The 22,656-nt window shown below is 40.9% G+C and overlaps 1 protein-coding gene across 1 annotated transcript; it reads left to right on the top strand.

Annotated features, from left to right (window-relative positions):
• The first annotated feature begins 9,760 nt into the window (after nt 1-9,760).
• rspo1 (R-spondin 1) lies at nt 9,761-21,648 on the top strand. The gene is made up of 5 exons (XM_084556823.1): nt 9,761-10,476; nt 12,524-12,718; nt 14,989-15,132; nt 15,708-15,932; nt 19,984-21,648. Exons 1-5 carry the CDS (start codon nt 10,380-10,382, stop codon nt 20,160-20,162), a joined length of 840 nt encoding a protein of 279 aa, XP_084412949.1. The 5' UTR covers nt 9,761-10,379; the 3' UTR covers nt 20,163-21,648.
• Nucleotides 21,649-22,656: the final 1,008 nt, after the last annotated feature.

The raw sequence follows: 22,656 nt of genomic DNA, 5'->3' as shown, positions 1-22,656 counted from the left end.
TAAACTCCTCTCTTAAGCTAGTTACTGGGAGCTCCAATAGGCCTTTCCGATACAAGGCTGCGCCACAGCAGTGTGGGACACCGAGCTATTTTCAGATAAATGAATTAATCATCCTTTCTAACTTTTCTACCTTTGAAAGAGGAACCTCATACACTGTCAGTTGCCACATTAGCCGGGGCAATAAACCAAAATTACACCATAACTTTAACGCTCCTGGGAGTCCTGACCGGTCTATGCTTAAAGGTGACAGAGAATGAAAAAACGTTTTTACCTTGTCTTAGTTGAATAACGGTAGTCTGCCCGCATTCACGAACATACGAAAAGTGCTAGACATTCTGAACATCTCCGTTTCATAGAAATTCCTCCTTTAGAAATGTCAGCCAGAAAATGGCCCAATCTGAACATCGGATACATATTACGTAACATGTATCTTACTGCCCCCCCCCCCCCCCCCCCCCCCCCCACTCTCATTCAATTCCCTCCCCTTCAAAATAATTTGCATACATCCGCCCTCTCGCCTCCAACGGGAAGTACATTGCAGCAGTGCTTGCGGAGTTCAAGGCGAAATGGCGAGTCGCGTTCCGAGGTGTGCTCTTCCAGGCTGTGCAAGCGGTGTGCAAACTTTCCATTACATTCCCACCGAAAGAAATGCACGAGATGCGTGGCTGCTGTTCATTTATAATCGGATTCCAACTACATTCAACCACAGACTGCTACTTCGTTTGTGAACGGCAGTCTATGGCGAAAGATAAATTATTTTCTGGTCCCGATCGACTTGTGCCTTGGATTATACATATGTTGTTTTTCAGAATAAAAAATGATTTTACATGTCAAGAATGTCACAGTTTGTCGCAAGATAGTTAAGTAAAACGCTATGGAAAATACGTAATTAAACGAACTACAAGTCCCGCATGCTGGTGCGTACAGAACCGACCAAAACTCCCTTCGGTAAGTAGAGGGGCGGGACTTCGGCTCTCTATAGCGAAGTTTACATTCTTTTGAGTGGCAGCAAATGCAGCCAATCAGCGTCAAGTGCTTGCATTTCATAATGAGGTTGCCAGTTAAACCCGAAGGGGCGCCAAATAGGTGCAAAACCACGCGTTTAAAACCCCCCACCCTAATATAGCTTTCTGAGAGAGGTTTTTAGGAAGCTTCTAAGGCATTACAGACCCAACCAAAATTTTGTTGTCTGCATGTCACATCACAGATCAAAGATAAATACCCCGTTCAATCATTCTATGTCACCTTTAAAATGCCTTGAATCATTCTTGCTTCAACCCTTCAAACTGTGCCTTATCACTGAGTCTTGCATTGTACATAATCTATAACAAACTTCTTATCTACTACCTTTCCTTCAACATTTGAAATAGTCCTACATTTAATTGGCTTCACTTTCATCCTAGCCCACTGCAGGTTGCCGTTTAGCTTGTCCAGCAATCTGCTGGTACAAGAACCAGTTGACGTTGTAGTCGTCACGTCATCCATGTAGGCCCTAATTGGGGGGAATGGCTAAGGGCCACTGGGCCCTCCCTGCAGCTTTTCTCCACCTACCCCCTATTTTGAAGCCCTAATAATGACCTCCATTGCCACTGTAAAAGCTAGTGGAGAGACTGGACACCCTGCCATCATGCCTACCCTTCTGCTGCTGCCATGAGTCCCTCTCTTTGGGAATAAAAATCCCTCCTGCCCTGTGCCATGGTTTGGGAATAACCTGTTTCTTCCATACTACCTTCATCAATTTCCATAGCACATCTGGTACGCTCTCATACAGCCGGTAGGGGACTCTATTAGGTAGGATTTTTATGTATTGTATAAAATAGCCAGAAGATTTTTGTTCACCTTTGTGGCAAACATCTGCACAATTGATGATTAATTGCTAATAAAGTCTTCCAGACTTATCTCAGTTGCCACATAATTATTTAACTTATTTTTATGTGTAAAAGAAATGTTGCAATTTAGTGTTTGTGCAGTGCCATTACCGTCCACTTAGTACCTATGTTACCTATGTCGTAGCCACTAACTGGGACTGTTGCTCCTTTATGTTACAGTCGTGTTTTAATTTTGTTTCAGTAGTATTGCTTTTGTTCTTGTTTTTACCCTGGAAAGCACCTTGTGCACCTTTTTGCGGTGCAGCTGTGTCTTAATTATGTTTTAGTAATATTGCTTTTGTTCTTGTTTTTACCCTGGAAAGCACCTTGTGCACCATTGGGTGCTGGAAGGTGCTACATACAAATAAATATTGATTGATTGATTGATTGATATGTTAGACATTCACCATTCCTTCATGCAGAGTGAATGTTTGCTGGAGCTAACTTGGGTTTTGTTCTGTGAAATGTGGAGTATAAATACATTTTATTTTCATTCTTTTGTGAATAAAAACACTAGATCACCCCTGTGTGAGATTTGAATTTTAGCCAGGCACTCATTTTGATGAATTAAGGCACTTGGTGACAGATGGTACTGAATGTTCTATGAAATAATTCACAACATTTGATGTAAATTTCAGGCTGCCAAGAGTGCGAAATGGGGATGAAAAGCTCCGCTTTGATACTGAATAAAACCAAAGCACACACAGTACTTCCACCATGATTTTGGACTTCCTACCAATAAGGTTTGCCTTGTAATTCTGTCTTAATGGATGAAATGCCTTTTGTGATCAATTTCATCATGGCCTATAAACTCAAGCTGTTTATTCCAGTATGTTATCTTAAATTATTTCATCATTGTTTATTTAAGCTGTGTAATGCGTGTATAATAATTGAGCTATACTTTGCATGTACTTTTAAAGATATAGTCCAGTGTCATGCCTCAAAAACTATGGAGGTAATCAAATCCATACACACAAACACACACTCGTAAGATGTCCTCTTTTCTTCATAAATGTAATAGAAACTTGATTCATACTGCTAATTTGATTATAAAGTACTGAATATGACATAACCAGCAGCATAATAACTGTGTAGGACCCCTTACTGCCACCAAAACAAGATGTTAGCAGCAGATCCTTTAATTCTTCTGAGTTGAGAGTTGAGGCCTCATGCATCAGATGCCCGGACTCTCTTAGGAACTCTATGTCATGAAATTTGCAGCATGGCAGGCTGCATTATCCTGCTGAAAGAGGCCACTGCCATCAGGAAATGGTATGTGTCGCAGCAACATCCACATCAATGCCAGAGCTAGTTTTCCAATTAAACACTACCCAGAGGATCATAGTACTTCCACCGACTTGCAGCTGTGGTTTTCAGCAATCTGTGCTACAGTGGCCTTCTATCCTCACATGCACCAAAAAGCATTGGGCACTCATGAGGCTGGTTCACCCAGTTATCCTCTCCAAACACTTTTGATTGGCAAGATCTATTGCATACCGAGAGGGAGCGGCCCATGATAATCGTTTTGAAGACTGCCAGGCCCAGTAGTTTTCCCATCATAATTTGACCCTTGTCAAAGTCACTCAAATCCTTATCCATGTCAATTCTTTCTTTCTTCCAGCACATCAGCAAAGAGCAGATTCTTCCCGTTATAGGTGCTTTCAGCCGTGCACAGAGGTCAGAATGGTCACTATGACCGGAGTGTGACTACTCAGTCCCATATGCAGTAAACAGCGAAACCATCAATAGGATTTTCAACCATTTGTGCTACAGTAGCTCTTCTGTTCAATTGGACCACACTACCAAGCCTTCCTTCCTCAATTGCATTAGTGATGCAATTGAGACACCCAATTGCATAACGAAATCATTGGTTCACCTGTTATCCTTTCTGGGAACATATTTGATTGGCCCTAACCACTGCATACTGAGCGTGAACACCCCACAATAACAGACAGTTCTGAGATGCCCTGACCCAGTTGTGTACCCATCTCAATTTGACCCTTGTCAGATCCTTACACATATCCATTTTTCCTTGGAGAACAGTTCTGTTGACTGTTCACTTGCTGTCCAGTCAAATAAATCCTGCTTCTTGACAGGCGGTATTATAACAACAATCAATGATCAATGATCAGTGATATTTATTTAACCTGTCAGTAGTTTCAATGTCATGATTAGTCAGCGTATAAATGAAACTGAGTACAAAATACACCCAAAACTGTCAGCAAGACAGAGAAAGACAAGGTGAGTTTCAGTCGGGAGCAACTCTCCTTACTGTGAGAATGGAGAATAAAGTAAGTTTTTCTGGGGGTGGGACAATAGTAGAATTGTCGTTTTTGGATGAGGGATATGAAGAACGTCTGTTCATCTTTTCTGACATTCTCATTGTACATTCACAATGTTCGAATCATAAACCTATCATTAGTCATCATTAATCCCCAGGTCTCTCTTAAACTGGCTGCTCCGCGTCTACTCTGGAGGTATTACATTGCCCATAACTACCCTTGGCTTTTGGGCTATGGCAGAAATTATGACCTCAATAAAGTCGACTTTGCAATATTTGCACGCATAAGCATCTTACAAGTGATACAATAAGACTGTCTGGCTCTGTTTTAGGGCTCCCATGGGCCGTCTCTTGGCAGGCAGTGGATGTCCTCATGACTCAACGGGTTGTCAATGTGACTCAAAAATGCTTGAAGATAAAGGCCAACTGGCCAATTCAGAAGTGCTACTTGTCACTTGCATTCTTAATGTAAAATATCAGACATCACGTATGGAAGGAATTCTTCAGTTGCTCACAGTTGATTCAAGAAAACACAGTGATTGAATATATTGTTGATCTAGGTCAGAAGAGTAAATTGGTGCAATTATGTCATATGCATTTAGGTAACTTACAATATCCTCTCTATTTTCCCATCATGACTACATCCCTGTCCACCATAAAGATAAAGTGATGATGTGTTGTTTTCAGGTTTCTGCCTCTGTTTATTTCTTGGCGACGAGACAAAAAAACAAACAAGCTGCACTGTAACTTAATTCTCATGATAAATCCGTCAGCGGTATAAGTGTAAGTGAATGTGGCTGGTGTTTATCCAGAAGTCCTTCTCATCGTAACGCTGTTGATAAATGTCCCAGCCCCAAAACAAGGAATGCTGTTCTGTATGATCTCCAAGAATTGTTGTTTATGGCCCTCTGTTGGATAACACGGACATGGGGTCTATCCTGATATCTAACACTTATTGTATGTGCGTATGTATGCATATGTAGTTCAATATTGAAGGGTTTCTTACTATGTCCTGATTAAAAAAAAAAAGTCATGATTTCATTTATTCATTTCAGAGAAACCTGCATCTAAAGCTAGTTTATATGACGCCAGTGATGCAACATTAGTGGTAAATACTCGTAACTGTTTCAACATTACTGTTGAAAGGCTGAAATTAGAAAATCATGTCCTAACTGTCAGAAATCCAGGCTCACAATAAACCAATATCCTGAATGTGAAATGTTTCTTTTCACCACTTTATTTTCTGTTATACTCATTTTTATTCCTATTGTATTTTGAGTTCATTATTATATTATATTATATTATATTATATTATTAGTTTTTGCATTATTTACTATTGTACTGTGATTCTTTTCTGTGAATAACTTTCTGTGCTCCAGTCTTTCTTGGCAAAAAGGACAAATTCTGCCATCAGTGAGATCTACCTTTTTAAATAAAGGTTTTAGAAATTTAATATGCAGTACTCTGGCTATGTGGATGGTTTTTGGCATTTCTGTAAAATCTTTCAAGCAAAAAGAAAAAAATAAATACATTTATTTCAAAAAACCTGGAAGCTGGACTGACAAGTGGTTTTGCGAACTCATCCGTGTTTGTACCGAAATAAGACCCCTTAAGGCCTCCATTTAGCAATTTAAGTGCCTCCAGGTTGAAGGCCTTATACTAAAACATTATCAGAGGAGGAACCAATGTGAATTTGCTGGGAAACAGCTACACTTGCACAAGTCCACCGCAGGTTTTTCATCTCTCAGTGAAAATTTTAAGGGGTGGGGCCTGTAATGCCCGTTGGCAAAGCTGAGGTTTGGATGCAAATATCACGGCTTTGTGACTACTTGCCTGAGTTGGATGCAGTTCCAGCTCCAAAGGGGATTTTAAAAAGCGCACTTCGCGGGACGGTCAGTGTAAACGCGCGCTCTGGCTTATAGGAAGGCGAAGAAAAGTCAGGGTGACCCGTTTCATCGGAATACACAGCCTGTATAAATCATTTTATGCTTTGCTGGAGGAATTCATCCTAAACCCGCTGCTCACGTTCTGCCCTGTTCATCATTAAAGCAGCCCCGAGCTGCCTCGTAATTGTGACAGCTGATAAAAATCACATGTCTTTTTAAATGATGACAGGGAAAAGTTGCATGAGGGTACCCTGTAGGAGGAGTTTTTTTGTGACCAAACAAGTAACGGATTTTCCCTTATAAAAAAGGAAACTCAGTCCCTGCCGTTCAATGAGCAGCTTTATTCGGGGACTCAGATGTACAGGTGAGTCGATAGTTGTTTTTGCTCTATCACAGTTTTTACGAATAAATGTTTCATTTTGGCGTTATATATATATTTTTTTTTAATTATTAAATCAAATCTATAGAATTAACTCTATGTGACGTTGTTTAATTCATAAACTTGCTACATATTATTATTCTTATTATTGATAGTATTTGTATTAATATCACGGTTAATATATTTTTATTCCTAATTAATTATTGTTTAATTTCAGTTTTGTGGTTGTTTGTCTCAAGTGCCCCATATGAAGCCTTCATGAATGCTGGTGTAGTTTTTAAAGCTTTCATTTCTTAAATCAATGGTTGTAGGAATAATAAATATATATATATATTTCTTTCATTTTGGCACATCAGTACGTAGAGACACTTAAAGAGTTATGTTTAAAGACTGAACTTTAATTTTAAAGGGAGTTTATTACTGTTTTTCCTCTTGCAGTATAGCTTTTGTAACGCACACACACACACACACACACACACACACACACACACTCATATGCACACTAGCTCATCCTTTGGAGCTGCATAAATGTCAGCCTCCACAACCTCAAAGTGACAGGGGTGGACAGTGAGGAGGCGACAGCAGAGATCCTGGGCTAGAGACAGGTGGAGGTCTGTCCTGGGATTTTCCTTCTTCGTGAAAAGCAGCGTAACGCAAATAACTGTAATCTAGGATGGCGTGACCTGTGCTTAACTGAGCGGTGCAGAATCAACAGTCGGGCTGCTGGAGCTGTTTAGGCTTCAGTCCTACATGACATTTTTTTTTTCTGCTCCCCCCTGAGTTTTGAGTGTATTGCAGTTGCTGCATACTTGACCTCTCGCTTCCTGACCACACCAAGCCAGAGGAGAAGAAGTGATTACCAAAATAGCTGATGTTTCTGTGGATGCTGCCGGTTCAGCCAGGTGTCTCTCCACACTGCGTGCAGATGATGCTGAAAGGCCATTTATCTTTTACAGGTTTACATTAAAAGTTGCTAATGAATCTAGATCTGTCTTCCTAAGATAGTCTCAGTCAACACCTCATTATTCTTTTTCTGTTGCATCATCTTTTCATGTTCTTCTCTTTCTGTTTTTCATTGTGGACTAGGTTGGTTTGCACCAGCAGAGCTCATGGCTTCATTACCCTGCTTCCTTCAACTTGGTCTGTATGTGATTGTGACATACAGCCACACATTATACATATACATAGAGAATGTTTGCTCAGCTCTTAAATATGTCAAGCGGATGAGTTAGTGGCCCAAAGTTCATCCACAGGCATTTGTAACTCTGAGCTCAGAATTGTGGCACCTTCTCAAGTTCAATAAATTCCCAGTGTGAGAGCTCCCTTTCAGCATTTGAATAATTGATAGATCAAAGTTGGGGCTTTCAAAGGAGGCAATTTAATCTCCTGACTATTTGATGAGCCGGGCTTAGTTTCTTTAGGCTCTGCTGTAACGCAGTTACATGGATGAGGGAGCAGAGACAGAGAACATTTAAAGCAGGTGCCTAATTAAATGATTGTTTGTGATGTGGCCTGTTAAAAAATACCATGTCGGTGGACTGAATGGCAACCTCTCTCCGATTTCTGTACTCTGCAGCCCAGTCCCGTGTCTTATCGCTACAGACTCCAAGAGCATATATGGATGTTCTGAGGTGGGCTTTTGGCCAGTATCACATAGTCGTGGGAGTGCTGGGTTATGAAAGAGTCTCTGGCACATGTCTTGAGTTACTCAGTGCTGGAAAGGTTGTGTTCTGACTGATCCAGAGACTTAGCATGTTCCATTCTCCAATCACCATTCTCCCAAGTGAAAAACAGGTGCTGCAGAAGACTGGCTCCACCACTCTTTTGGCTCTTTCTTATAAATATGACTTTATCCTAGAAGTGAGTCATTAAGTGTTAAGAATTAAATAAACTGAAGGAGTCTGAACAGCTTCCCGTTTAGGAAATGATACGGGAACCCCTGCTCTAATTTAGGTATAAAGCTATGCTATCAATTGGGAAAAAGAAAAGAATGAAGAAATTCTGCATGGTTGTGTGTGTATTTGAATATTTTTTTCAGCACAAGCAGGACTTCACAGACGACCCTCTTTTTTTGGCTACTCTCCATTCAAGAGGTTTAGTAGTTTTACGTTGTTTAGTAGGGTACAGCTTTGAAGAAATGAAATAAAAACATGGATGTGATTTTTAGAAATTGAAAGATTTTCTTGTGTATTGTCTCCATTTGTGAGCGTAACTCACACTCTAGTTGCTCAACATTTTATGGTTTAATCTGTTTATTCTTTTGCAGAGAATGCAATGTTGCCTGCTGTTTAGACACACCAAATGGCATTGTCCTTAGTGTGATTCAGAGGCACAACCAACTGAACGGCCAAATATGGTCCTATTTTTCTTTATTGAGCTGCGAGGGAGGACCTCCCATTGCTCAGATGCTAACATGTTCTGTGTGTCCTCTTCACACAAGAGCTGTAAATACAGGCAGCGCATGACACTATCTAAAAAAGATCTCGGCACCAAATATGACAAAGGCCTTCAGTCTGTTGCATTTCCCAGGGAGAGCTGACTTTATTGCATTTCCAAAGGATAGCTGTGTTCAATTTGTCATCCAGAGCCAAATACAGCTTAAAATGTCATGACCGCAAAGTGTTAGTGGTGTTTAGTTTTCTTGTTGCACGAATAATCATTTTATTTAGCCACTTAGGACTTTAGCTATTTAGATTACAGGGGTTTTTGTTGTTGAGAAGTATAGTACTGTATACATCACATTGAATGAATTAAGCTTGCTTTCTTGCTCAGCGTTAGATTAGAAGATTGATACCACTGTCATATCTGTATCTACAAATATGAACATATGGCCTGCAGCTGGTTAAACTAACTTACAATTAAGTCCTGGAAAAAATCTAAACCTATACAATGGTAAAATACAAGGATAAATATAAGACATAACCTATACAAAGTAGTTAAATACAAGTGTATACAAGGGTAAAGTCTTTGTAGTTTTACAAGGGGTTAAGTTGGGGGCTATTTCTTGGCCTGGTGCCGTAACTTCTGGAGAAGTATCATGACTATTAGTTTGCCAGAAAACTAGAAGACCCAAGGGCCTTATTATATCTGGTCAATAAATAAAAATAATAACACCATAATCTTACAGAAGACTGCAACTTTTTTTTCAGTTTATCATTTTGTAGTGATATGCTGTGCTACTGGGTGAGCTTTAGTGGCGCTAGTTGGCAGATTTAGTCACCTTTGGACAAAGATTTGCCCCACGTTTACTTTATAATTATCATAAAGTTATGACAAAGCCATTGCGTTTTTGTTTATATAAGCCCATTTTCCAAAATTCCAAACATTAATTTACTCTTTTACAGATTCCAACAACAACCCTGCTCCTAAACCTGCCGTCTGTCTGTCTTCTCTGCCCCTGTCTTTTCACAGCTGTTCCTGGTCCAAGCGAACGTGTAGTCACGCATAGTCAAATCTTGCGTCCATCTTTTTGTCAGTCTACAAACCATTATCTGCCTCCTTTTACGGATCACATGCTTGGGAGCTCAGGCACACACTGACGGCAAACCCCAAAGCTTGATGGGTTGACCCACTAGAAGTTTAGCAATCTCCTCCTCTTTATCCTCCGCACATCGCTGTGCTTCCCCTTCCATCCTACTGCTCCGCTCTCTGCATTCCCTTTGCCGCCACCACCACCGGTGTGATGTCTTGTTGTGCCCTGGGCTTGTTTGGACTCGCAGCCACAGCATCACACTCCACTACACAGACTCACGAATTCATTAGTCGCTAGAGTGAAAGATACAGAGAGACTGAGGGGAGGGACAGGCTGACACCAGCGGAGGGAGAGCGGTACTACAGGAGAGACGTGGGATCTTCAGTCCCAGCAGTAGAGGGATCCACCTGTCCCACACAGGAAGGGGGACCCCCCACCTGATCCATCTGGTTGCAGGGGGGGACCCTGCATAGCCTGGAAGGCAACAGGGACTATGCAGCTAGGACTGGTGGCGCTGGCAATGGTCTTTCTCAGCTCCATGGGTCACAGCGATGTTCTCAAGCTCTCCAAGGCGAGAAGACAGAGAAGGGGTGAGTTCTCACTTCGTCACTTTGTTTTGACCTCGTCTTCCACGGCAGCCCGGCTGCTTTTCGTTTCTGTGGTCTGAGTCACCGCGGTGTATGTCTGGTAAACATTTAACATGCAAAGTAAAGATAACATTTTGTTTATTTTCTCCTCAGTCTTATTTGTTTTTCCTAGGCAGATTCTGTTTGGTTCAGTGTTTCCCCAGAGTGGCTCATCTTTCTTCCAGTTTTTAAGATTACTCCTCTTGGTTTATGTAAAACTTTAACGGGTGTTAGAGTTGTTTATAGAGGGGTTTTGAAGGATTTACTCTCAGACTCTTCCGTGTCTGGCTGCGTGGGCACATAATGGAATGACTACCTGACTCTTCTAGGCTCACAATTGATCCATGCTGCCGATGTTGTTGTAAGCATTTTTCTGACCACACACGGCCACAAAGGCACACAGGTCGACTTGCAGTTTATCTCTGAGCCTCATAGCTTCGGTGCTGATCTTCCTGCCAGCTTTGAAATAATTATTCCTTTACACACGATGAGCTTTCAGCCAATGCCAAGCTCACCCCAACCTCTCTCAACCAGATTTCATATAATACCATAACAGATGTGATGTTATTAAAGTCACACATACTGGGAAGGAAGAGCTGTTTGTGCTGTAGAAGTGGAATACTTTCACAGTGTATAGTACACTCACATACAGTATATACGCACAATGATGCTGTTGCAGTTCATCTTCTGATATTGTAATGAAGACAGAAGGATTTGGGTCAGTCACCATATACATGAGTGCCCTCTGTATTATCATAGTCAGCTGAGACTTTTCCCCTCCAGATAGGGAAGATGTTTGCAATTTACCCGTCTGATTTAAAGCTTTAATGTCTTTAATGGAGTCACATTCAGTTTTCCTCAACCATCCCCCCTGGTAGGCAAATTGCTGAGGACGGAACGACTTGTTTTTCTTTCTTTTCTTTTCTCTTCTTTCTGTGATCTCTCTCTGAATGAATTCAGTGTTATGCAAAGATCACACTGAAATCATCAAAAAGGACTAGACATAGGAACATATTTTAAGTTTCAGACTGCACAAACTCTCCGTTTCAAAAACGGTTCACAACATCACATTCTTGGATTTCTACACTCCTGTTTGCCGTAGTTAAAAATGACTCCCCGGAGCCATCGTGACTTATATCATTATTAGTGATAGCAGGGTATAAGCCCTAGCTGTTATTGCTGCTGGTTACTCAGCAATCGTGACTCAGACGTGGAGTAATTGGTTCATGAAAGAACCTTTTTAACACTTACCATCCGACTTATCTCTGGCAGGCAGGGCGGCAGATTGATTGCTGTATATTTAGAGCTGAGGACTACGAATCAACACAGATGACTGTTGTTTTTTCTCAGGATGTTTCTTAGAAAAAGGATGTCTACTTCCACACTTTTCCTAGAAATAGTTTAGATAGCTGTTTGTTGGTATCGGGCCTTTTTCGAGGTCTGAGCCTGAGATTACATGTAAGGGAATTGTAAGTGCGTCTTCAGAGCATTTTCAGACGGGATGCTTGTTGGTCAGTAACACTACATTAAACCGCAGGCTAGGTCACGTCTGTTACTGTAGCAGTGTTTCAGCACAAAGACCACTTCTGTGCCCCCAGTGTTAGTTGTCTAATTCTCACTGCCTCTTGGTCGACTGTCAATCCTAATTACCTGAGTTTCTCCAAAAGAAAATCTGTTAAGGATCACCGGCGCGCAGTTTGAAGTAAACAGTGAGTAACTGCTCATGCAAAGATGTTTGGCATGGCTCCACTTTAGATTAAGTTGCAAGATCCTAACCGCTGTTAGAATATTAACGTGCCGGTTTGTTTATGACCGTCCATGGAGATGCCAACAAAATGTTGCATGTTGCCCTCATAGGCCGATTGTCAACAAATACCCTTTTTTATTTCCTCATTAAACTATGCGGGTTGAAAGAGAATATCATTTTATGTGAAGGTACGTCATGCTGTTCTGTTACCTACCTCAACGTGACTTTTTCTTTCTCTCTACTGTTTACCTTATACTTCCACAGTTAGTACGGAGGGGCCACCATCTTGCCCCAAAGGCTGTGAACGATGCTCTGAGTATAACGGCTGCATTAAATGTAAGCCCAAACTCTTCATCTTCCTGGAGCGCAATGACATCCGTCAGATAGGCGTGTGCCTCGCCTCCTGCCCTGTGGGATACTTTGGCATGAGGAACCCAGAAGGCAACAACCGATGCACCCGTGAGTTTTACTCTTGGCCGTGCAGGGGTCACTGGTACACACGAGTAGGCACATTCAATTTGTACGTACACATGGCGAATCTTCCAAATACACAAAGGCTCCAGCTTACTCTGTAAAAGTCTACACAGCTGGTGTCAAATCAAGTGGAAGTTTATCTTTGCCTGATCACCTCCTGTTTATGTCTAATATGACATGGGAGTACTAGGACACCCCAGATTGCTTTTTGTATTGTGTATTTTATTTCAATATTTACACTTTCCGTCACCACTTTGTGAGAACAATAAAGTATTAATGGAGGAAACAGGGATCCTGCGTTAATCTGTTTATTTTCTCATGTGTCATTATGTTGTCTCATTGTTACACAACAACATAGATCACTAATTCGATCATGTGTGTGAGTGAATACGATCTACCCCCTTGTTGTTTGTTGCTGTCAGAAACAATCAAATATATTTATAATTTTGTAATTGTTACTTATCCCAGGGGAAAGAGGCACAAAAATACCACACATTTAGTAAACTGGAGGAATTTTTATATAAGGCCGTCCTCATTATGGTTATTGGCAGGTTTGGCTCATTTAGAAGGTGGGCGAATGGGCGACCACACTCACGGCACTAACCAAATCTACTTTGTTGGTTCTGGTGGCACCGGTCCCGTACTTGTAGGCGAGGACTCCCAGCAACTCTGTGTGTTGTCTGTTTCCTCTTATGTTTGGGCAGAAAACAGGATCTGAACAAAATCCCAACAAAAACATTTCAAATGTGTTGTTTGTCTGTTTTTGAGGGGAAGTCTGTGTTTTTTATTTGGTCTTCGTGTGCATGGTTCATGCCAGGCCAAAATCCATGTTTGTTATATTTACACTTTTACACAGATTATATATATATATATATATATATATATATATATATATGTGTGTGTGTGTGTGTATACTATATATGGGTTCCAAAGTACTGAGTAAAGTGCTTCTTTGAACGTGAGCAGATGGGAAACCTTTGCACGGCAACGTCTGTGCTATTTTTAAGGAAGCATAATGAGGGCTCATGGTTTTCACTGTTTAATGACATCCATTGGCATTCATTGCTTAGAGTTGTTCTGCTTCTCAGTGTGTTTATTTTTCTTGACAGCCCATTTTTTACACCCCACCGGACCTGTTAGAATCTATATTTCATTCTAAATTAACTGTATGGATTACACAGAGAGATTTATTTTGAGAAAATGATCTAGTTTTAATCCGCACAAATAACACAAATGGATTTATTATCGATGATGTTTGAATTCTAGTAGTTTGCAGCAAATACAATCCCATTTCTGTCTGCTTTTTTTTTTTTTTTTTTATTAATGCAGCATTCTTTCACTGTGCTGCTTTGTTTCAGAGTGGGCTGAGTTTCTACAACAAATTCTTTTCAGAGGCCCTCAGTGGCTAACCTGGGTTATTATCCAATCATCATGGCTTGATACATGTCATCCCAGAATGTCTTGTTAGCAACATTTGTCTTACATTATAGGGCTGCAAATGTCAATACTGTCAAATTTAGCTGTCAGGCGCTTAAAAAAAGTAATTAGGAGCAGGAGGCAAAAACATAAGAATCCTACTCAGGGTTTTGATGTTAGATCATTTCTGATTGTGGCAACAAATCAGCAGCAGAGGAGACATTTATAAGTTTAGTACGCATTAAAATTCCAAATTTAGATCTCAACGCATTTTAATATGGAAATCCAGACCTGGATTTAGAGGTGCCCATCTGCCTCCAATGTTTTTGTCAGATGTAATGAATTAGGTGAACAAGCACGAAACCTGAGCTTTTGGGAGCCTTTTAAAGATGTCTGGTTTTTATCCTGTTGTGTTTGTAATTAATCCAGATTTCAAGAAGTTGGTTGTTTGAGTCAGGGATTTTAATGAGCCTGAGGTGTGGAGAAACCCATTCTTGAGAAATCCACTGAAGCAATAGACTCCTGGCTGCACTCTCTCACACCCGCTTTCCAAAAGAACAGGACCTGTGGTGCATGTGTTTATGAGAGATGAGTGTTACCCCCCTGAAATGGACTGCATATTGTTTAATCACCTTAAACACCTTTCAGTGGAAATAAAATTCAAGTTGCTTTTGTCTGCTCTCTCCAGAACTGTGAATGAGAACAATTCATTTGCCATTAAAAGAATCTCTATTGATGTGTTTACTTCAGAAAAAGATCACCAAAAGCAGACTCATTGTGACTTTAAACTGACCTGATCCCTATTTGATCCAATCTTTCTGTCTCCCTGTGTTTTTCAGAATGTAAGATAGACAATTGTGAAGCGTGTTTCAATCGCAATTTTTGCACAAAATGTAAGGAGGGCTTGTATTCACACAGTGGGCGATGTTATGTGAGCTGCCCTCCAGGCCAGCGCACCGCCAATGAGACTATGGAGTGTGTTGGTGAGTCACCTTTAACCTTCTACAGTTTACTGTCTACAAAACCTAAACACTGAAAACAGCCTGTTGTAATGTATAAACTATTATCACTTCATCTTATCAGCCATCTCTCTTCAGTTGTTCTGCCCAGAGAAATAGAAATGAACTCTCAAGTGGGCCCTTGACTCTTGAAAAAAATAACAGAAATATCTTGATCTTCACTTTTTGTTTTTTTTTCTTTTGGTCGATAATTCTGTCATAAGGTAGAATCAACAGCATTAACAGAGAAACTCATAGGCATCTAGGTGCAACACTTCAAAGATCCAAAGCCCTGAAATGACTTATTTCATTTAAACTGACCATGCTCATGCACAGAGAATACACTCTGTGTGACCCATGCGCGCTGTATTTAATGGCCATTTTAAGGTTCCTGTACACAGATCAAACAAAGCTTTCAGATTTGTAAATCCCCCAAACTCATTATTTTGAGCTGTAAAATACAAGCGTTAAGGCTGTGAATCAAATATGAGATGTTGGAACTGACCATTCACTCATCACCTTTCTACTTTTTCTGTTTCTTTTTTTCTTTTTTTTTCCAGGTCAGCCTGCTTCAGAATGTGAACTGGGTGAGTGGAGTGAATGGAGTTCTTGTATGAAGAAGAACAAAACATGTGGATTTAAGAAAGGTACCCAGTCCCGGGTTCGGCTACCCCTCCCGCAGGTTCACAGTCCGGACACCTCCCCTGCCTTTGTACCTCCACAAGCCTGCTCTCCAGACACAGAGAGGAGGAAGTGCGTTGTGAGCAAGACGCCTTGTGCGAGAGGTAAAACTAAGAAATCTGAAGAAGAAATCACATTTGATAGGGACTACAAATAGAAAAAAGGTCACTTTGCTAAAGCTTTGAAATCAGATGACAGTGCTTAGACAACAGATGAACAAGCATATGCCGCATGTGTTTTATGAAGTGCCTCAATATGATGACTGATGGAGCCCTTGCTCAGTATTCAAAGGCCTGCATTCCTTCAGTGTGTCTGTGACCTGCAGCGCGTTGATTGGGTTTGGTTTGGCAGTGCACCCAGAAGGATACAGAATCTCCTGACTTTTCAGCATGTAAACAATAAACTTCGTCCACGAGCCAGGCAGATGAAGGGTGGACATTACGCACTGCAAAGCTGGACACGGATCAGAGCTAGGAAGAGCTATTTGTCCTGAAGACCGTTGAAGCGCGAGGTTTACACAGCCATGACATGTTTGCTTGGGCTCTTTTCATCCACACAGCAGCTTGCTCTCCAGCAGGTTAACAGTCATTCTCACCAGTCAGTGGCCATTATCAACTTTTATAACTGCTTATTAGTTGCTCTTGGCCTCTGCACCTATTAAATGACGAATCCGGCCAAATTCGTCCAGGGGGTATTGAGTGCAAGAAAAACAGCAATGATCCCTATTATTTGATTTTAAATATTTGTTTCTTAGATGTGAGGCAAATAAGTCAAATATTTGTCAGCAGTGCTTCTCGAGCTGCTCAAGCGTGCAACTCCTCATTGTGGGATTTATTTATTTATTTTTAACTGCAGTGGGATTATTGCTAATCAAGAGTCATTTGCAAATGTCTTTGTCTCTAAATACCCCAATTTAATAATATAGTTTGCATAATGTGCCAGTTTTCACCAGAGCTGCAACTTATTTACAAGAACTGAGAGAACTGTGAACGAGCAGTATTTAAAGTCTTTATTGGACAGTGGCACGCTTAGGGGATTTCGGGCATAGCAGCATTGCGTAACAATATTTTCTCAGTTTTGGCCACAGTAGAGATGTTGCAACATGGCATGTCTTGATATATGTGAGTAAACATGGAGGAGGCTTGAATATTCTAGGATTCTTCTCAAACTTTCTTTAGGGCCCTGAGTCTAAAGAACAGAATATCATCTGACATGTTTCAATCTAGATCTGCGGGGAAAGAGGCTGGTATTTGCTCAGTGGGCTCATCGCTGGACCGGCTGTGACAGCACAATCTGACAAATGAGAAGCTAATTTACTCTGCGTGATGCCTGCTTCATAGAAACAATTTCAGCATTTGGTTCAGAGTAATTAACAATGAAATTTTATAAACTCGCCAATGCAGACTGCTTTGCTGACTGCCAAATTTCCAAACTTGAAACAAAAGCAGGACGTATCAGAAAAAGCAAGGATGATATGTGAGGTTTAACCTGTGATTGGTCATCGAAGCTTTGTGGATGGTGAAACAGGCCGCTGTCGATTTTGCTTTTCAGCCTTGTTTTTGTTCTATACTGCCGCTAAATACCAAGTTGCATCTGGCTGCCAAACTCACGGGAATGAATTTCCCCCTGTGAGGCAGTTCATGGGTGATGGCACCATGATTCCAGTGAACTAGTTCATGTGGGTAAACTCTATACATAAGAGCGCAGCTGTGGATTCATCTGTGAGAGGTGGCTGGCAGGCTGGCTATATAAAAACACAGGGGGCAGACCTTGTATAACATTAGTGATTTAGTGGTCTGCAGATCTCACGCTTTGTGTTGATTTGGCTGCAAAATTTCCCCCCGCCCCCTTTTCCTGAAGCCCTGCAAAAAGGTCTCACGCGAAAACAGAATTTTCTGGATGTGTTATTGCATTTGTCAGGCAAAATTGTTTAGCTTGGATGGAGAGGGTGCGCAATCAGGGTTGTCATAAACTGATGGAGTCCCCCTCTCTTGGCTCCATTAGTGATTTGTTAGAGAAGTAATTAAGTCCTTACACTGTAAGCACATCAGCTCAGCTGCTGAGGAGTGTGTTTGAGGACCCTTACCTCACTCAGGCTGCACTCTCATTCATTCTGTCTCATTGATTTAAATTGAAACAATTACTGCTCAGTATTAAGTGTTTGTTTGAATAGGTGCTATTAGGGCTCTGAATATGTTTATTGATTCAGGACGTAAATGATGAGCATACTGGACAGGATCTTATACAATATGAGCCAACTCAACAAACTAGTTTTCAGTGATTAAGCCACTAATGGCTCTCAGAAATATGTGTTATTCCTGTGTGTGCACTACTGTGTGGGACTGAGCCTTCTGCTGTAGCTTTCAGCTGATAGGAAAGCAGCTGTGACTCTGCATGGGTCAGCGGTGAGTAAATGTTATTGTGTTAGGTCTGTCCACATTTGACTACATCAAATCTACATCAGTGTGTAATGATTTTCGCTGGCTTTGTGGAAATGTGTTTTTGTTGAAGTTTGGGAAATGTTATAGCTTTTGGATTTCTTGTTTTAGTTTGCAGTTCCACCAAAAAACATAACTGTTTGTACGACAAGTTAAAAAATTCTGGTAGGCAGATAAACACAGACCGACATTTATTGCTGCATAGCAGAAGACAAACATGGTGGCGCCATAAGCTCTCCTGTTGTCAGCTGTGTAGTGAACACTGTCCAGCCCTTGGCACGTGTTCACTCAGTTTTCAGGATGTGCAGAGACTCTCAACACACAAGTTCATAACAAACATCCTCCAGCGTAACTACCCTCCCTCAGATATACAAAACCAAATACTTTTGAGTGCTGCATAAACAACAGCCATCTGACACTAGACATAATGACCATTTCCACTTCGCGACAGCGCTTCACCTTGTTACAGGCCATCAGTGGGCCCTTGACAATGTTTAACTCATTATGCCAGAAGTGATTTTAAGGTGATTTATGTGACAGAAAATTATCACTCACTGTCCTCAGTGCTTTTACATTCAGTACACGTTCTGCAATTTTTAAAATGAACAGCAGATCTAGACCCTCTTGAACAGATTTTGTGGAAATTAACCACACTGTGATGGATGTGTGTTTTGAGTGCAATTATGCTCTCAAAATGTGTGACAGGTGCGAATCTGAATGTTGGAGTACTAGCGGAGAGGAGCTCAAGGGAGGTTAGAGAGCGTGTCAAGTGGGACACTGGATTGAGTAGCTGTTGAAATAGAAATTAAACAGACTAAGAGCCTGTAGCAAGGATGTCAATTCTACGAGGCTCTTCTTAATTACTATGGTTCTTTGACCTATGCTAACATTGTAATGCTAGCATTATAGGAAAATACTAACATGCATACAATGTTACTGTAGAAATGTTCACCATTTTTTGTTTAGCGTACATATTAGCATGCTAACAGTTCCTGATTACACAACTGATGCAAATGGACATTAGAGGAAAAGTAAATTGATCATCAATATGATTTCACAATGGTCTTCAAGTGTCTGTATCCTCTTACCAGGCAATGCATCCAATGGTTGTCAAGATATTTTACTGAAAAACGCAAATGTGAAGCTCATGGTGATTCTGCAGGTTGTGGTGGCTCAAATGGTGCAGTGGGTCCACTATTCCCAAGCCCCTTCACACGTGCTCCGGCGCGACACCGTAGGCTAAGACGGCCCCACAGGGCGGGGTCTTGCATAGCAAGGCTCTGCTGCAATTAGTTCGCGAGCGTGTGAATAAGAAACGGCCATAAAGCTCTTTGTGTGCTGGGGTTAGAAAAGCATTATATAGATGCAGAAAAACTTATCCTCCCGGGGCCATGAATGTCTGCACAACATTTCATTGCAACTGATCCAACAGCCTTTGAGATTTTTGAAATGTCTATATAACATGTCCGTAAACATTAGCTTCCAATGGCTTAGATGTATTATTTTTTTCAGTTATGGTTTTAATTATTATTTGTTGGCAACTTGTTGCACATTAGTTGGTGGTATATATCCAGTCAGCACTGCTAGACATAATATTATGTTGAATTTTATGAAGGATTCTAGACTGAATTATATGGCTAATAGTACTCTCTTTACTATACTATACTATACTATACTATAAGCTATTAATCATGTTTTCTCTATATTGTCATTTCAGAGAAGAAGAATAAGGGAGACAGACAAGATGATTCAAGCAGGAGAGAGAGGGAGAATGCACGTGGGCGAGGACGAGAAGGCAAAGATGGTACTCGAGGGGGAGGAGGAGGTGGGAAGCGGAGAAAAGGCCAGAGCAGGACGACCACTGCTCCCAGCGTCACAACCAGCTCCGTCACCTAAACTCGCACGCCTGCTGGATGAGGCCGAAAGACAGTTCCTCACCCAGCAGCACCAGCCACAGACGAAGATCAGCGCTTAAGGGATGGATTAATGCTGCTATGCTGCATTGTAGAAGATGCAAAGAGAACTGGAGGATTGCTGCAACACACAATGTTTCCTGAACCTTTTTGAATAACTGAACATATCTTGCGGAGGGTGTGGTACTCTGAAAGACTTGTTGATTTTCATTTGAGTGTAAGGCATCACTGTTGGACAGAAAAGCCACGTTGAAGATGGTTTGTGTCATGAACTGACCATGTGTCCCTCTTATACTAAGAACAAGTCCTGTGTTTGAAGCACAGCATTAAAGCTGGAAGCTTGCTCATGAATGAAGGGTTTCTTAAGTCTCCTCTGGTCAAAAACGTATTTTGTTTCCAGTCTGATTTAATTGTAGTTTGTTCTTTGTTTGTTTCGTATTTGTGAGAGGTGACAGATGAATTTTCTCAACAGTCACCATATGTGATGTAAAGACTATGAATAGTATTACGACTTGGTACCTTTATTTCCTGTTGTGTGATGAAACTAAAAGAAAGGCACTGGAAATCATTTGTGGTTGTTGAGGACAGGAGGTCTTCTATGTATATCATTTTGAGGAGGGGACTCTGTCACAAAACAAGCATAAGAGACGATGCAGAGGAGGACTAGTGTGAACACAAATCATATCCTGCTCTGGTCTCTCGACGCAAACTTTTGCCATTTGATAGCTTAGTGTTTGTTTTGAATAAAATGCTGATGCTTGTATCTGAAAATATCTCCGCACAGAAACGAGTATTTGCATGGTACAGGGCTGCATGTGCGTGCAAGAGTCTATGTGTGCGTGTGTGTGTCTGTGCATGTGTGCGTGTCTTAGTGTGTGTCTCTACCTGAAGTCTGCGTACGTTATATGCATTTCTGCACGGATTCAAGATGTTTGTTGACGGAACTTGGCTATTTGTACATGTGTGTTGACGTTTGCACATATGTGTTAATACTGGTGTCATAGAGTGAAGGAATATGGTCCGGAAAATAAGAGGAAGAAAGTGTAAATGCACAGTGATATATCAAATATAAATACAAGCCACTAATTATTATACAAGCCATCAAACCATCCGCTGTCTAATAATCAGTATGTTTGCCACAGGGTCTTAGGATTTTGCACAACTATAATGTTTCCAACGATCATAGCGTTTTACAAATGTATACTCAAAAAGCCGGCTTCATGACATATGGGTCTGTTTGTTTTAAACAAGATCTTGGTTCCAGGAGAAGGCACACGCTGCATTATTCATACATACTATGGATTGTGATACTGAATATGTCAAGCTGTGTTTATCATCAAACGTACAAAGTATTAGCATCATCATGTATAGCTTATTCTATGAAAGCCTAAATAAAGTTCAGATGAAGCTGATGACATTTCATGCACTAATTTTGCACCAAGTCTGTTTGATTTTTGACTTTATATATATATATATGATTTTTCCTAAAAACAATCCACTGCTCTCCACCGTCTGTTGACACAGACTCTGGTGACTGATGGTGACTTGACTTAGTTTATCACAGCTTGCGTCTTATTTGCTTACTTTTGGTCAATTCTTTCTTGTTGGTTGTGGACTCTGGGGCAAGAAGAAACAATCAGTCTAACTCATACTGGTTTTAAACAAATCCCTTGCTTTGTCAAATTTATTTGGAAGGAACACGCAAACCAAAATGTAAACCTTCATCGTAATTTACTGATTTTGTGGTTGAACTTTGATGTCCTCTAATTCATCGTAGTTATGGTCACACACAGGAATTATAATCCACATTTGTGGCGCATTTTCCTTTTAGTTTCTTGCTGCTGTGTTAACAATGTGTCATTTTTTTTTTATCTATCTGCTGTGGCTCTGTTTCTGCCCTATCAAACTTCAGTGTAGCTATGTTGCCTCTTTATATATACATTATATCAAAATATATATGATAGCCCTAACCAACATTAAGACTATTATTATTATTAATTATTGTTATTAAATGGATAACAAAAGACTGCAAGCAAATACATGAAAAGGATGGTCCATCTTGGTCAGTTTGGATTTATTTAACAGTTTCATACTATGAGTATCCATCGTATATTCTCTGACATGAAAATAATGCAAAAGATAAAGCAAGCTTTCCACTGGGAGTATGTTGCTATCCATCTCCACTTCAAAAGCCTTCTGCAGCTATGGTATGGAAGCCATCTTAGGAGGCCGAAGAGCTTTAGATGGCGTGATGGTCCCGATCACTGGCCAAATGCTGGCGCCTGGGCAGGGGTCGTAAAAGCAGAGACAGAAATAAAAACTAATGGTGTGTCATAGCCAGAAGGGAGGGGGGTATACCATGCACTGGCCCCACAACAAAACAGCCGTTTCTCATTACTAAAGGGGAGGGCAGGGGGGAATGGTAGAGTATGCACCGTAAATTACACATTCATCGCTCTTCCTGACCATAAATTATT

The sequence above is a fragment of the Chelon labrosus genome (assembly GCF_963514085.1).
Source record: "Chelon labrosus genome assembly, chromosome: 12".
Classification (NCBI taxonomy): domain Eukaryota; kingdom Metazoa; phylum Chordata; class Actinopteri; order Mugiliformes; family Mugilidae; genus Chelon; species Chelon labrosus.
Note: the sequence above shows the minus strand (reverse complement) of the source record. Positions and strands in the feature narration are given on the sequence as shown.

Excerpts from the sequence above, each read along its gene's own strand:
- rspo1 (XM_084556823.1), top strand. The coding sequence starts at position 10,380 with ATGCAGCTAGGACTGGTGGCGCTGGCAATGGTCTTTCTCAGCTCCATG. Across the intron at positions 12,719-14,988 it reads AGGCAACAACCGATGCACCC|AATGTAAGATAGACAATTGT; the intron begins GTGAGTTTTACT and ends TGTGTTTTTCAG. Across the intron at positions 15,933-19,983 it reads CAAGACGCCTTGTGCGAGAG|AGAAGAAGAATAAGGGAGAC; the intron begins GTAAAACTAAGA and ends TTGTCATTTCAG.